This window comes from Giraffa tippelskirchi, chromosome 12, assembly GCF_054371585.1.
Source record: "Giraffa tippelskirchi isolate mGirTip1 chromosome 12, T2T-mGirTip1v1.2.pri, whole genome shotgun sequence".
In the NCBI taxonomy this organism is placed as follows: Eukaryota; Metazoa; Chordata; class Mammalia; order Artiodactyla; family Giraffidae; genus Giraffa; species Giraffa tippelskirchi.
Window position 1 is genome coordinate 100612645 of NC_137286.1, and position 13230 is coordinate 100625874.

Below are 13230 nucleotides of genomic sequence, written 5' to 3' on the forward strand. Positions count from 1 at the left end.
GGATGACAGAGGACGAGATGGTTGGATGGCATCACTGACTCAATGGACATGAGTTTGAGCAAGCTCTAGGAGTTGGTGATGGACTGGGAAGCCTGGCGTGCTGCAGTTCATGGCGTCGCAAAGAGTTGGACACGACTGAGTGACTGAACGAGAGCAAAGGACCACACAGAACAGAGTGGCAACTGGGGACTCCTGTGTGGCTGCACCGCAGAGACAGAGCTGGAGCCGGAGGCTGCCACGAAGGTAGAGGTTTATGGGGATCCCAAAGGAGTGACGCCAAAATTCTGCCTGAATCTCCCTTCAACTCCTAGGCTACAAGAAAACCAAGAGAAAAACACAAGAACCAAGTGGAAAACAGCAGTGAAGCAGCTAAAATCTAAGCAGAGGAAAGCTTCAATAGTAGTTCTGGGAGCTCAAGGCTGGAATACAGGGTCTACCGGGGGAAAAGGGTCTATGGATAAGGGCGGTCTGTAAACAGACCTACCCAAACAAGGTCTACAACCCCGAAGAAGATCAAATCTTCCTGTAGGAAGAGATACCACCCACAGTCTCTTCAATTTTTCACATCAAATAGCTGGCATTTAGTGAAAATTAACCCTGCACGCCAAGACACAGGACCACACCAAAAACAGAAAAATGAGAACTAGAGCTTCACAAATAAGATTCTGCAGTTAATATGGTTAAGAAAATAGATGAAAAGGTGATTTTTACCAAAGAACTAGAACCTATAAACAAGAGCCAGATGGAAATTCTAAAACCAAATAATGCAATAGCTAAAATTAGGAATTCAAGTGAATATCAGACATTAATAATATTGGGTTGGCCAAGAAGTTTGAGTTTATACAGAAAAACCCAAAGAGACTTTTTGGCCACCCCAATACAAGAGATACCAGGGCTTCAGCTGGTAGCTGAAGCTGGTAAAGAATCCACCTGCAATGCAAGAGACCCCGGTTCGATTCCTGGGTTGGGAAGATCTGCTGGAGAAGGGAAAGGCTACCCACTCCAGTATTCTGGCCTGGAGAATTCCATGGACTCTATAGTCCATGGGGTTGCAAAGAGTTGGACACAACTGAGCAACTTTCACTTTCAACAGAAGACAGAATTAATGACATGGAAGGTAAGTCAGTAAAAAACATTCACATTGATGCACAAAAAAGAAAACAAAGAGGAACATACCAAAAAAGAGCTGAAGTGCAACAGGGACACAGTGAAAGTTCTAAAATACATGATATTCAAGCTAAATGAAGACAAAAAGAGAAAGACAAATACCATGTGACATCACTTATATGTGGAATCTCAAATATGACACAAATGAATCTAGCTACAGAACAGAAACGGGTTCACAGGCATAAAGATCAGACTCGTGGTTGGCAAAGCGGAGAGGGCCAGGGACGGAAGGAGACTGGGAATTTGGGATTGGTAGATACAAACTATTAAAATTTAAAAGGATAAACAACAAGGTCCTAATGCATAGCACAGGAACTGTATCTAATCTCCTGGGATAAACCATAATGGAAAAGCTTATTACAAGAATGTATATAATGTGTAAAACTGTGTCACTCAGCTGTACAGCAGAGATTGGCACAACACTGTAAATCATCTATACTTCAATAAAAGCAAGTAAAATTTTGAAACCCAAAATAGGAAGAGAGACAAATGGAACTCAATGTTTGAAGAAACACAGGCTTAGACTCTTCTAAAATGATAACTGACAAAAGTCATCAGATTCAAGAAGCTCTATAAACTCTAACCAAGAAAAATACAAAGAAAAAAAAAAGGCATCTAGGCACATGTTGGTTAAAAAAAACAAAGAGAAAAACCTTAAAAGCAGTTTGGGGGAAGGGGTGTACATATTTCTTTCAAAGAAAAACAAGACATATAGTTAACTTTTCAACAACAAAAAAAGAGAGAAATAAAAGAATGAAGCATTTTTACAGCCATAGAAAACTACTGTCGACTGTCAACCTGGAGTTCTACACCTAGTGAAGCCATCTCAGGGGCAGTGGGAAACCACAGGGGGAGTTTTTGAGCAGGTGAGGGAGGTGATCTGAATTAGCAGGCTTACTAGATTTACTGGGATGGCAAGAGTGGAAACCAGGAGAAGAGCTAGGATGCTCCAGTCACGGTCAAGGACATGATGGCAGCCTGGACCAGAGTGAAGTTTTAACACAGAGAGAAGACGGACAAGAGGTGTAACCTGGCAGGAGATTCCACTGAATGTGCCAACATGAGGGGAGTCCAGTCCCTGGTCTCTTCCTGTGAACAGCTGATACACAGGGACGCCATTTCCAAGAGGCAGGAGACTGAGACAGGAGAGGAACAAAGGGGAATGCAGAGTTCATGTTTGAACCGAGTGAGGCTACAGCTCCTGTTGGGTACGTGGGCTGCGGGCACAGGATCAGAGAGCATGAAACTCACTCCCTTGGCTCCTTCACACGTGGCTCAAACTGACGTGAGCTCTGAAGTTCTTCCTAAATACCCTAAACAGAGAAGGAAGTCCACCCTCAGTCTATCTGTCATCCCTCTCATTTTGTGTTCTTTTGCTCCACAGCACTTACTACCATCTGATGCAGTATTTCAGGTCTGCCTATTGCCCGTCTCCCCTGCATAATTATGATCACTCCCTCCTTGTGACCTGGGGTGGTGTCCATTTCGCTCGCCGCTATATCTGCAGGCTACCTCACCTGTCCCAGGTGCTCCGAGTTTTGTGTTAAATGATGCACCAATCCTGGGAGGGCTTTCAAAGGCAACCATTAAAGAAACGTCAACAGAATCGTTTAAATCAAGTACCCGAAGTTCTAAAGCTTGGTAGTATTTTCTGTTATCCAGCCATCACGACCTCACTCCCTATTCCTTATCAGAAAATAAAAGCAGGAGAGAGACAGTGCTGTCTCCTAAGAGCCCTCTTCTGCTCACGGCTGTATTTCAAACACCTCCCCGTCTCAGTCTGGGTCAGTTCAGCAACAAGTCATAAATGAGCAGACGTGAAAGCAGACACGTAATAGAGTGTCTAGGTTCCTGGTTCCACCCGAGGATTTCTTCCCAACACTTTATGGATATATGAAGTCACCACTGGGCAAGGGAAGTAATTATAAAGCAAATAACCTTGGCTTAAGATAGAAAATTCAATATCTTCTTAAAAATTCAAATGACTAAACATGAACCAACATGAAAGAACATCATCACATTTAACATACCATGTAAATATAGCTTGTTTAAAGAAAATAAACACTTCATCATAAATAAATGATAAGTTTATCATTTCAATTTTCAGTATATTTTAGCACCTTTCTCAATAATCTTTCACTATTATAATCTCCTGTTCCAAACATAAATTTATGCAGAACACGTTTTTATATTTTAATGATTAATAGCAGTGTTTGGCTATCTAATATATAAGACTGTTTTTCAATATCTTTGTGGGGCGTTATACTGTAAAGTGGGCTTTCCTGGTGGCTCAGACAGTAAAGAATCCTCCTGCAATGCAGGAGACCTGGGTTCGATCCTGGGTGGGGAAGATCCCCTGGAGAAGGGCATGGCAACCCACTCCACTATTCTCGTCTTGCCTGGAGAATCCGCATGGACAGAGGAGCCTGGTGGGCTGCAGTCTTTGGGGTCGCAGAGTCGGACACAACTGAGCAAATAAGCACACATGCATATCGTAAACTACTCTAAGGGAGAAATCAATACATATTCTGTGAAGAAGCACTCCCTGTCGTGTCCAGCTCTTTGTGACCCCATGGACTATACAGTCCATGGAATTCTCCAGGCCAGAGGCCAGAATACTGGAATGCGTAGCCATTCCCTTCTCAAGGGGATCTTCCCAACCCAGGGATTGAATCCAGATCTCCCGCACTGCAGGTGGATTCTTTACCAGCTGAGCCACCAGGGAAGCCCAATGATTTTCTTGATGGTTTCTTAATAAAGACTATTAAGACAAACTGTAAAAGAATAACTCAGTGTTCTATTAGTAGCTTAGAATTACTCTTTGCCAGCACTCATATTTTACCTCTATTAAGAATTAAAAATTAAAGACATTTCAGCAAATGCACACATAATAAAAGCATACTGTAGGGGAAAAAAAAACAGAAAGACTTCAATGAGATATAGAAATTTATAGAAATCACCCAGAAAGGCAATTAACTGAGATTAATTATTTTAATAAAGATTAAAGTTTTTCATTTAAAATATTGTATAACAGCATAAATTTGATTAGTGAGAATGACAAGATATTGAAGGGAAACAATGTCAGAATCCAACAAAATAATGATACTCTAACACATATTATTTTAATACAGTTTGTCTGTGTCAGTGTCAAAACTAAGTTTGTTTTATACTTTTTTCCTAAAATTTCATATGGTCGGGAGAAAAAATAATGGTTTGAGCTAACTTCAAACATCATGTAATTTTTATTCCCCAGTGCTAGTTTTAAATGAAATAAAACATCCTCGACTTTTTTCACGTGGTAGAGATCACAAAAGAAGAAAATGTCTTATTTTACCTCTGTTCTGTACTTGCTTTTCATGAACTTGCTCTGAACTTTTAAATTTATCATTCCAATTTTCATTAAAAAGTACAGTGAGTCACCATCTTCTGTACAGAATTAGAGCTATAGTTAATGGAAAAAATAATCTCCAGGTGAAGCGAACACTAGAAGGCATTAAAACTCCTACATTCCAAAAAAGAGCTGGGAGTTTTTCTCAAGTCAAAGGAAAACATAAAAGCCTAACAAATGTTTTACATAAAACATGGCACAAAGCACCCAGACACTGCTCAGCACCATCTGAAAAGACTGGATGAGACACGTTCATAAATCTTCTCTCCTTTGAAGGAATTATTTGTTTAACCTAACAACCTTCTCATTCAATTATATCTGTGTTTGCCTAGAAATCAAAAGCATGAAGAGAAATCATAATGGGCCCTCACAGCATTTAAAAAGCATCAAGACCAGTGGTTTTATTGTAGTAACAAACTTTCCAGCATTTGAGAAACCAACCTAATGGTCACTGTTGCCCAATTCTATGTGTGTCCACATCAACAAACCCCGCAGGCACCTGGAAGCCATGGCTCCTTTTCCGTACCCTCATTGAATCTGATTCACTTCTGGAGTGGGCATCAGAACGGGTGGGGGGGGTGGGGGTGCGGGTGTCCAGCAGTACCAGAAAGGACCCAATTCCGCTTATTCCACATTGAAAGAATCCCATAAAGTGATCAAGGCGTAACCTGGGCTTCTCCAAGAGAACTGAACAGCCTAATTTACCCTCCACAAAGCTCCAGAGCTGCCTGTGAACCTCAAGAGACCTTGCACGTAGCCCAGCAGGACAGCTGGTGTTTCAGAGTTACTCAGTCCTGCACAAACATTTAGGGCTTCCCAGGGGGCTCAGGGGTAAAGAATCCACCTGCCAATGCAGGAGACACAGGAGATGCAGGTTTTATCCCTGAGTCAGGAAGATCCCCTGGAGGAGAGCGTGGTAACCCACCCCAGTATCCTTGCCTGGGAAATGCTATGGACAGAGGAGCCTGGCGGGCTACAATCCATGAGGTTGCAAAGAGTCAGACAGGACTGAGCATGCGCACACACACACACACACGCACACACACACATTCACTGACCACCTAGAAAGTGTTAAACACTGTGTCCAGCATTCAGAACTTAGAGGTAAACACGATCCATTTGCGACATCCTATCTGCATGAGATACAATGTTACAGTGTGAAGGCAAGGGTGGACTTTCCTCACAAGGCATAGCCTGTCTCACCTGGAGACCTTCTCAGATACTGTTCCCTCTGCTTGGAATTAGTTCTCTCTGCTATTAACTCCTACTCACTCCATGGGACTCAGGCTAAATGTCACATTGTGTCATGACCTTCCCAGATGAGAGCGGATGCCCTGCTGTGCTGCTTCTAACGCCCAGTGTTTCCCTTAAAAGGTGTCTCACTTTCAACTGTAACTGCTTCTTCAGTGGCCCATCACCCCCTGCTACTCGGCACCAGCCAGCCAGCCAAGACCCGTCTGTCTGTCCAAGCTCCCGCTATCACAGTGCCCAATACACAGCTCATTCTCAAAAAGCTATTTCTCACCTAAACCAACATGTGGTCGTTGTTGATAAAAAGAAATAACCAATTTAAACTTATTTCTTAACTCTGGTTTATAGTTTTCTTAATTCTCTAAAACTGGTTTTAGTGTTTTTTCCATTTAAAAATGGCTCATTGTAAGTTCCATCTGTCTGATAGCTCCAAACCTCAAAGAGAATTATTTAACATTGCTTCCAGATATTTAACTGCTATTTCATTCTTTTTTCTTTAAAGTTAAAGCAAGTTTATTGAGATACACATTCCATAGAATATGCTCCATATCACCGGGTGAGAGCAGCTTATTTTGTTCTTCTTAATTTTAAATTGAGTGTTTTTATTAGACTGAAAAACCTCTTAATCAAAATTAAACTTCCTTTAAGCACTTTCTCCATGCAAAATAAAAATACTTGAAGTTGTATTTACCTTTGATGGGTCATATCTTCTGAGTGTTTCTAAGAGTTGTACAATTTGTATTCTTGTCTCTTCTTCACAGAAGAAAATCCATGATGAATTTCTGCTATACATTACAGAAAAGCTGAGAAAAATAAAGATTCTAGTAATCATTTTTTTCTTTTTTTTTTTTTAGTAATCATTTTTATAAAGTGAGTTTATAACAAGGTTTAAAACTTATTAAGGAAGAGAAAGCAGGAAGCAAATAAAGGACACACAAAATAGCAAGAAATCTGAATTTTTCCCCTATATTTTTCTTCCATGTATAGTTTCAGCTTATATCAATGGAAAAGCCAGATACTAATGGTTTATGGAACAGCCAGAGTTCAAGTTAACTCTTTCCGTGACAAACCCCAGCTCAACAGATCTCAAAATCAGTCTCAAAATATCAAATATACTGACATTATATCTTTTAAGAAAGAAACATTTAAAAATAAAAGCTATTCATGATTAAGAATCAATCATTAAGAAATCTGATTAAGGTAGCAAGCATACAGTCCAATGACTTTACTTGCTGACTCGCGGGGAAAAACACACTTAGTGAGAAAACAAGGGAGCCTATGAGTGTCGGGTAGAGATGCCAATAACGAGCACATTTCATGGGCAACGTACTGCGGTAACAACGGAAGTATGGTCCACGCGCCTTCCTGCTGAGCCAGCTGGTGAAGGAGGAGGACTATGGGCATGTCCTGAAGAAACAACCATCAAAGCAGAGACATAAATAAATAATACAACATGACCACAACGATTTCTTTGAAAGACTCAAATTTCAAACCAGGTATTTTTAAAGATCTGACATTTTATTCTTCATACTACTTTCTTTTTTTTTCTTCAGGAGCCACTAGAATGAAGGATGTTAACTGAACCCACACAAACTCCCCTCACCTAGGCTCCAGACAGTGCTGAAGCCCTGAAATTTGCATATCTGCAAAAGCGGCTGGAAGGGACGAGCCCAGGGCAAGTGAGGGAAAACTCAGAGGTATAAACACAGCTTTTACTGTGCGCCCAGTGGGGGAAGCACGTGGAAAGTGGGGAGTAAAACACTTCGGCTAAACGAAAGGAATAATATACGGTTTATCTCATGTGAGGAAAAAAAATTTAGAATATGCCTTAAAAACACTAAAACACCATCATAACAAAGAGCTTCAGTTGTGAATACTGGAAATAGAATCCTTAAGTATTCAGGCAACAACAGTAACAGCATAATGATGGAATTTCAAAATCTATATAAACTTAGTAAGAACTAAGATCCAGAAATAGACAAAACTATGGCTGTATACATGCATACATATACATAGAGACTCATATTTTTTAAGCTATAAATATAAAACGATTAAGCAGTATTCAATCTATTTCCAGTTGTGACAAGCCAAAAGTCAGACATATAATATGCTTGAACACCCCCACAACAAACATCAGCATATTCTGTGCTTTATACAAGCTATATCCAGGTAACTATTACAGAGAAAAGACTTTAAGGATACATATTTAACTACTTGAAATATTATCATACTAAAGTAGATTCCACACCATTCTTGAAGTTCATATAAGCTTACTATTTAAGAAAGAATGATTTTCAATATAAATCCTTGGACTATCAAATAAGTCTTACTTCTTCATTTTATATAGTATTTTTTTAACTTTCATGTACAAATATGAAATGTAAAAACAGTAACCTAAGGTTACATCACACTAACAATATGGCATGTTACAGAGAAAAGCAAACCCTAAAGCTGGAATTAGCAGCTACCCAATATAACTCTGGGCTTTCCTACTATTGATTCTGAATAATGAAGTAATTCTCACTGTCTTTCAAAATTTGTTATATGTACACATATACACATACTAGCTATATGCTATATACACATATATGCTATACATGCACACGTATATGCCATATCTGTACATGTACACATATATAGTTATATGCTTATACACATATATGCCATTGGAGAAGGCACTAGCAACCCACTCCAGTACTCCTGCCTGGAAAATGCCATGGACGGAGGAGCCTGGTGGGCTGCAGTCCATGGGGTCACTAAGAGTTGGGCACAACTGAAGCAACTTAGCAGCAGCAGCAGCATATATGCCATACACAAATATAGACCACACACATATACACAGGGGATTATAAAAGAGAAAAAAATCATGTGTGAAGACAACTAATAACATTAATACTTGCATAAACATTTCAAATAATTATTTGTTTTTCAGTCACTATGTCGTCTCCAACTCTTTGTGACCCCGTGGACTGCACCACGCCAGGCTTCCCTGTCCTTCACTATCTCCTGGAGTTCTCTCAAACTCATTGGGAGCATGCTAATATGCACTAGCTAGAAAAGAAACACAGAAAACACTAAAAAAAAAAAAAAAAGTCTTACAAGAAAATAAGTAGCAAATGAGCTGTTATGTAGCAAATGAAATTATAATAATGAAGACATTATGACAATGGGAATGTCTTTATGTAAAATATTAAAACAGACATAACTCTAACCATGCAAAATAACATCATAGATGAACAGAGAGCATAAGGGAGCCAGAAAAATGAAAATATTTGTGTCAGAATGATGAAATGATTACATATACACTTTAAACTATCTTTTAAGTAAAAATCTGTTTTCAGCAAAAATAAATACAAAAATTTCGCTTTCAAACAAGAACCACCCTTCTGAGTTATATAGCAAGTTATAGAAAATATATAAGGGATGGCAACAAGTATTGATGACACTAGACAAGTAACCTCAGCAGAAAGACTGTGAGGGCACTTGCCAGGTAAAGATGCCAAGAAGGTCAGGATGATAAAAGTGCAGCAGACAAAGATTTAGGCAGTACAAAGGAGGAGTTAAATTCTAGACTAAAATAAGCTCTCTGGATTACTAGTGGGTTACAGTCTTTCCTAGCTTCATTACTTTTTGTTTACTAAATCACATGCCTGGATTTCATATTTGCTTCAGCTGGTTAACACAAAAATGGCAGTCAGGTTTTCTGTACCTCTGTATCTCCAAATAGAAATATTTCAAAAACTAGTGTGCTATGTTGACAACTATCTCCAAATATATCTCAAAATATAAAATAGGTCCTCACTTAATACTAAGAAACATGATCTTGAGTAAGCCAAAGCCATTTGTGAGAGTTGGACCATAAAGAAGGCTGAGCACTGAAAAACTGGTGCTTTCAAATTGTGGTGCTGGAGAAGACTCTTGAGGGTCCCAGGGACAGCGAGGAGATCAAACCTGTCAATCCTAAAGGAAGTCAATACTGAATACTCATTGGAAAGACTAATGCTGAAGCTCCAATACTCTGGCCACCTGATGCAAAGAGCTGACTCATTGGAAAAGACCCTGATGCTGGGAAAGATTGAGGGCAAGAGGAGAAGGGGATGACAGAGAATGAGATGGTTAGATGGTATCATCAATTCAATGGACATGAATTTGAGAAAACTCCAGGACATAGTGAACAACAGGGGAGCCCAGCAACTGAACAACAATAACATTTTACTTAGAAAGTTTTGTCTATTAATCCTCATAAAGTACCAACAGCTTTTATTCTTGTTTTATATATACACATATGTGTATATATGTATGTGTGTGTGTGTATGTGTATTCTGTGTCTGTATGCACACACAGACCCAGACTTAGATACACACATACTCATATGTATTGGGTTGGCCAAAATGTTCATTCAGAGTTTTCTGCAAGGTGTTATAGAAAAACGCAAATAAACTTTTTGGCCAACCAAATATTAGCACGCTGTGGGTGTGCTCAGTCTGGCTCTTTGCAACCCCATGGACTGTAGTGCCCCAGGCTCCTCTGCCCATGGAATCATCCCGGCAAGAAGAGAGGAACAGGTTGCCATTTCCTCCTCTAGGGGATCTTCCAGACCCAGGAATCGAACCCACGTCTCTTGCATCTCCTACATAGGCAAATTCTTTACCACTGTGCCACCTGGGAAGCCCTCATTAGCACCCTGAGATAAAATAATTTAAAAGGTAACAAAAAATGTTCTATCAAATGATCTTATCTCAGTTTTTAACACTTGAGACTGTAATAACTTATATTCTATCTGTCTGTTCTATCCATACCACAATACTTCAGTTCAGTTTAGTTCAGTCGCTCAGTCGTGTCCGACTCTCTGCGACCCCATGAATTGCAGCACGCCAGGCCTCTCTGTCCATCACCAACTCCCGGAGTCTACCCAAACCCATGTCCATCGAGTCGGTGATGCCATCCAACCATCTCATCCTCTGTCGTCCTCTTCTCCTCCCGCCCCCAATCCTACCCAGCATTAGGGTCTTTTCCAATGAGTCAACCCTTCGCATGAGGTGGCCAAAGTATTGGAGCTTCAGCTTCAACATCAGACCTTCCAATGAACACCCAGGATTGATCTCTTTTAGGATGGATTGATTGGATCTCCTTGCAGTCCAAGGGACTCTCAAGAGTCTTCTCCAACACCACAGTTCAAAAGCATCAATTCTGCGGCGCTCAGCTTTCTTCACCGTCCAACTCTCACATCCATACATGACCACTGGAAAAACCATAGCCTTGACTAGACGGACTTTGGTTGGCAAAGTAATGTCTCTGCTTTTAAACATGCTATCTAGGTTGGCCATAACCTTCCTTCCAAGGAGTAAGCGTCTTTTAATTTCATGGCTGCAGTCACCATCAGCAGTGATTCTGGAGCCCAAAAAAGTAAAGTCTGACACTGTTTCCACTGTTTCCCCATCTATTTCCCATGGAGTGATGGGACCAGATGCCATGATCTTAGTTTTCTGAACGTTGAGCTTTAAGCCAACTTTTTCACTCTCCTCCTTCACCTTCATCAAGAGGCTCTTTAGTTCTTCTTCACTTTCTGCCATAGGGTGGTGTCATCCGCATATCTGAGGTTATTGATATTTCTCCTGGCAATCTTGATTCCAGCTTGTGTTTCTTCCAACCCAGCATTTCTCATGATGTACTCTGCATATAAGTTAAATAAGCAGGGTGACAATATACAGCCTTGACGTACTCCTTTTCCTATTTGGAACCAGTCTGTTGTTCCATGTCCAGTTCTAACTGTTGCGTCCTGACCTGCATACAGGTTTCTCAAGAGACAGGTCAGATGGTCTGGTATTCCCATCTCTTTCAGAATTTTCCACAGTTTGTTGTGATCCACACAGTCAAAGGCTTTAGCATAGTCAATAAAGCAGAAATAGATGTTTTTCTGGAACTCTCTTGCTTTTTCGATGATCCAGCGGATATTGGCAATTTGATCTCTGGTTCCTCTGCCTTTTCTAAAACCAGCTTGAACATCTGGAAGTTCACGGTTCACATATTGCTGAAGCCTGGCTTGGAGAATTTTGAGCATTACTTTACTAGCATGTGAGATGAGTGCAATTGTGCGGTAGTTTGAGCATTCTTTGGCATTGCCTTTCTTTGGGATTAGAACGAAAACTGACCTTTTCCAGTCCTGTGGCCACTGCTGAGTTTTCCAAATTTGCTGGCATATCGAGTGCAGCACTTTCACAGCATCACCTTTGAGGATTTGAAATAGCTCAGCTGGAATTCCATCACCTCCACTAGCTTTGTTCGTAGTGATGCTTTCTAAGGCCCACTTGACTTCACATTCCAGGATGTCTGGCTCTAGGTGAGTGATCACACCATCGTGATTATCTGGGTCGTGAAGATCTTTTTTGTACAGTTCTTCTGTGTATTCTTGCCACCTCTTCTTAATATCTTCTGCTTCTGTTAGGTCCATACCATTTCTGTCCTTTATTGAGCCTATCTTTGCATGAAATGTTCCTTTGGTATCTCTAATTTTCTTGAAGAGGTCTCTAGTCTTTCCCAATCTGTTGTTTTCCTCTATTTGTTTGCACTGATAGCTGAGGAAGGCTTTCTTATCTCTCCTTGCTATTCTTTGGAACTCTGCATTCAGATGAGAATATCTTTCCTTTTCTCCTTTGCTTTTCGCTTCTCTTCTCTTCCCAGCTATCTGTAAGGCCTCCTCAGACAGCCATTTTGCTTTTTTGCATTTCTTTTCCATGGAGATTTTCTTGATCCCTGTCTCCTGTACAATGTCACGAACCTCTGTCCATAGTTCATCAGGCACTCTGTCTATCAGGTCTAGTCCCTTAAATCTATTTTTCACTTCCACTGTATACTCATAAGGGATTTGCTCTAGGTCATACCTGAATGGTCTAGTGGTTTTCCCTACTTTCTTCAATTTAAGTCTGAATTCCACAATACTTATACCTCCTTTAAGTACCATAGCGACAGCTTACAGCACTTTTGGACACAAAAATCGTTTTTTAAAATGTAATGCCTGGCTGAATAAGAAAGAGTTTTCAAACAAAAAATCAAGGAAAAAGTAAGAAAATGTTCTATCAACAGAGCCCTTTGGAATAAAAGCTAGATGCTATAGCAAAGGCACTGATGTGTGGAGTACTGCCTCTCACCAATCTAAAGAATGCTTCGTCACCAAACCATGCTACTATTTCAGACCTAAAAGCTGAAGGTAAAATTCTATAGAAAATGAGATAATACCATTTCAGAGGCAAGCATAAGGGAACTAAAAATACAAATAATCAAATAAGGGTAAATGATAGAAAAGGAAAATTAAAAAATGGAAAAGTTGATCACAGTAATTTAAATACTTTAATTCTATTTGTCTCATTGAACCAAAAATCTACCTTTATTTCTATCAGGCATCTGCTTCTATCCTAATAAGCACT

At 40.0% G+C, this 13230-nt stretch overlaps 1 protein-coding gene across 13 annotated transcripts in view; it reads right to left on the reverse strand.

Annotated features, from left to right (window-relative positions):
* Nucleotides 1-13230, reverse strand: part of B3GLCT (beta 3-glucosyltransferase) — a 104998-nt gene that overhangs the window by 46804 nt on the left and 44964 nt on the right. For all 13 annotated transcript variants that reach the window (XM_081549245.1, XM_081549253.1, XM_081549258.1 and 10 more), the window contains 2 exons: nt 7137-7213; nt 6498-6609 (listed from right to left, as the gene is read on the reverse strand). In XM_081549245.1, the coding sequence (XP_081405371.1) occupies nt 6498-6609; nt 7137-7213 (189 nt within the window). The remainder of the gene's footprint in view (nt 1-6497; nt 6610-7136; nt 7214-13230) is intronic.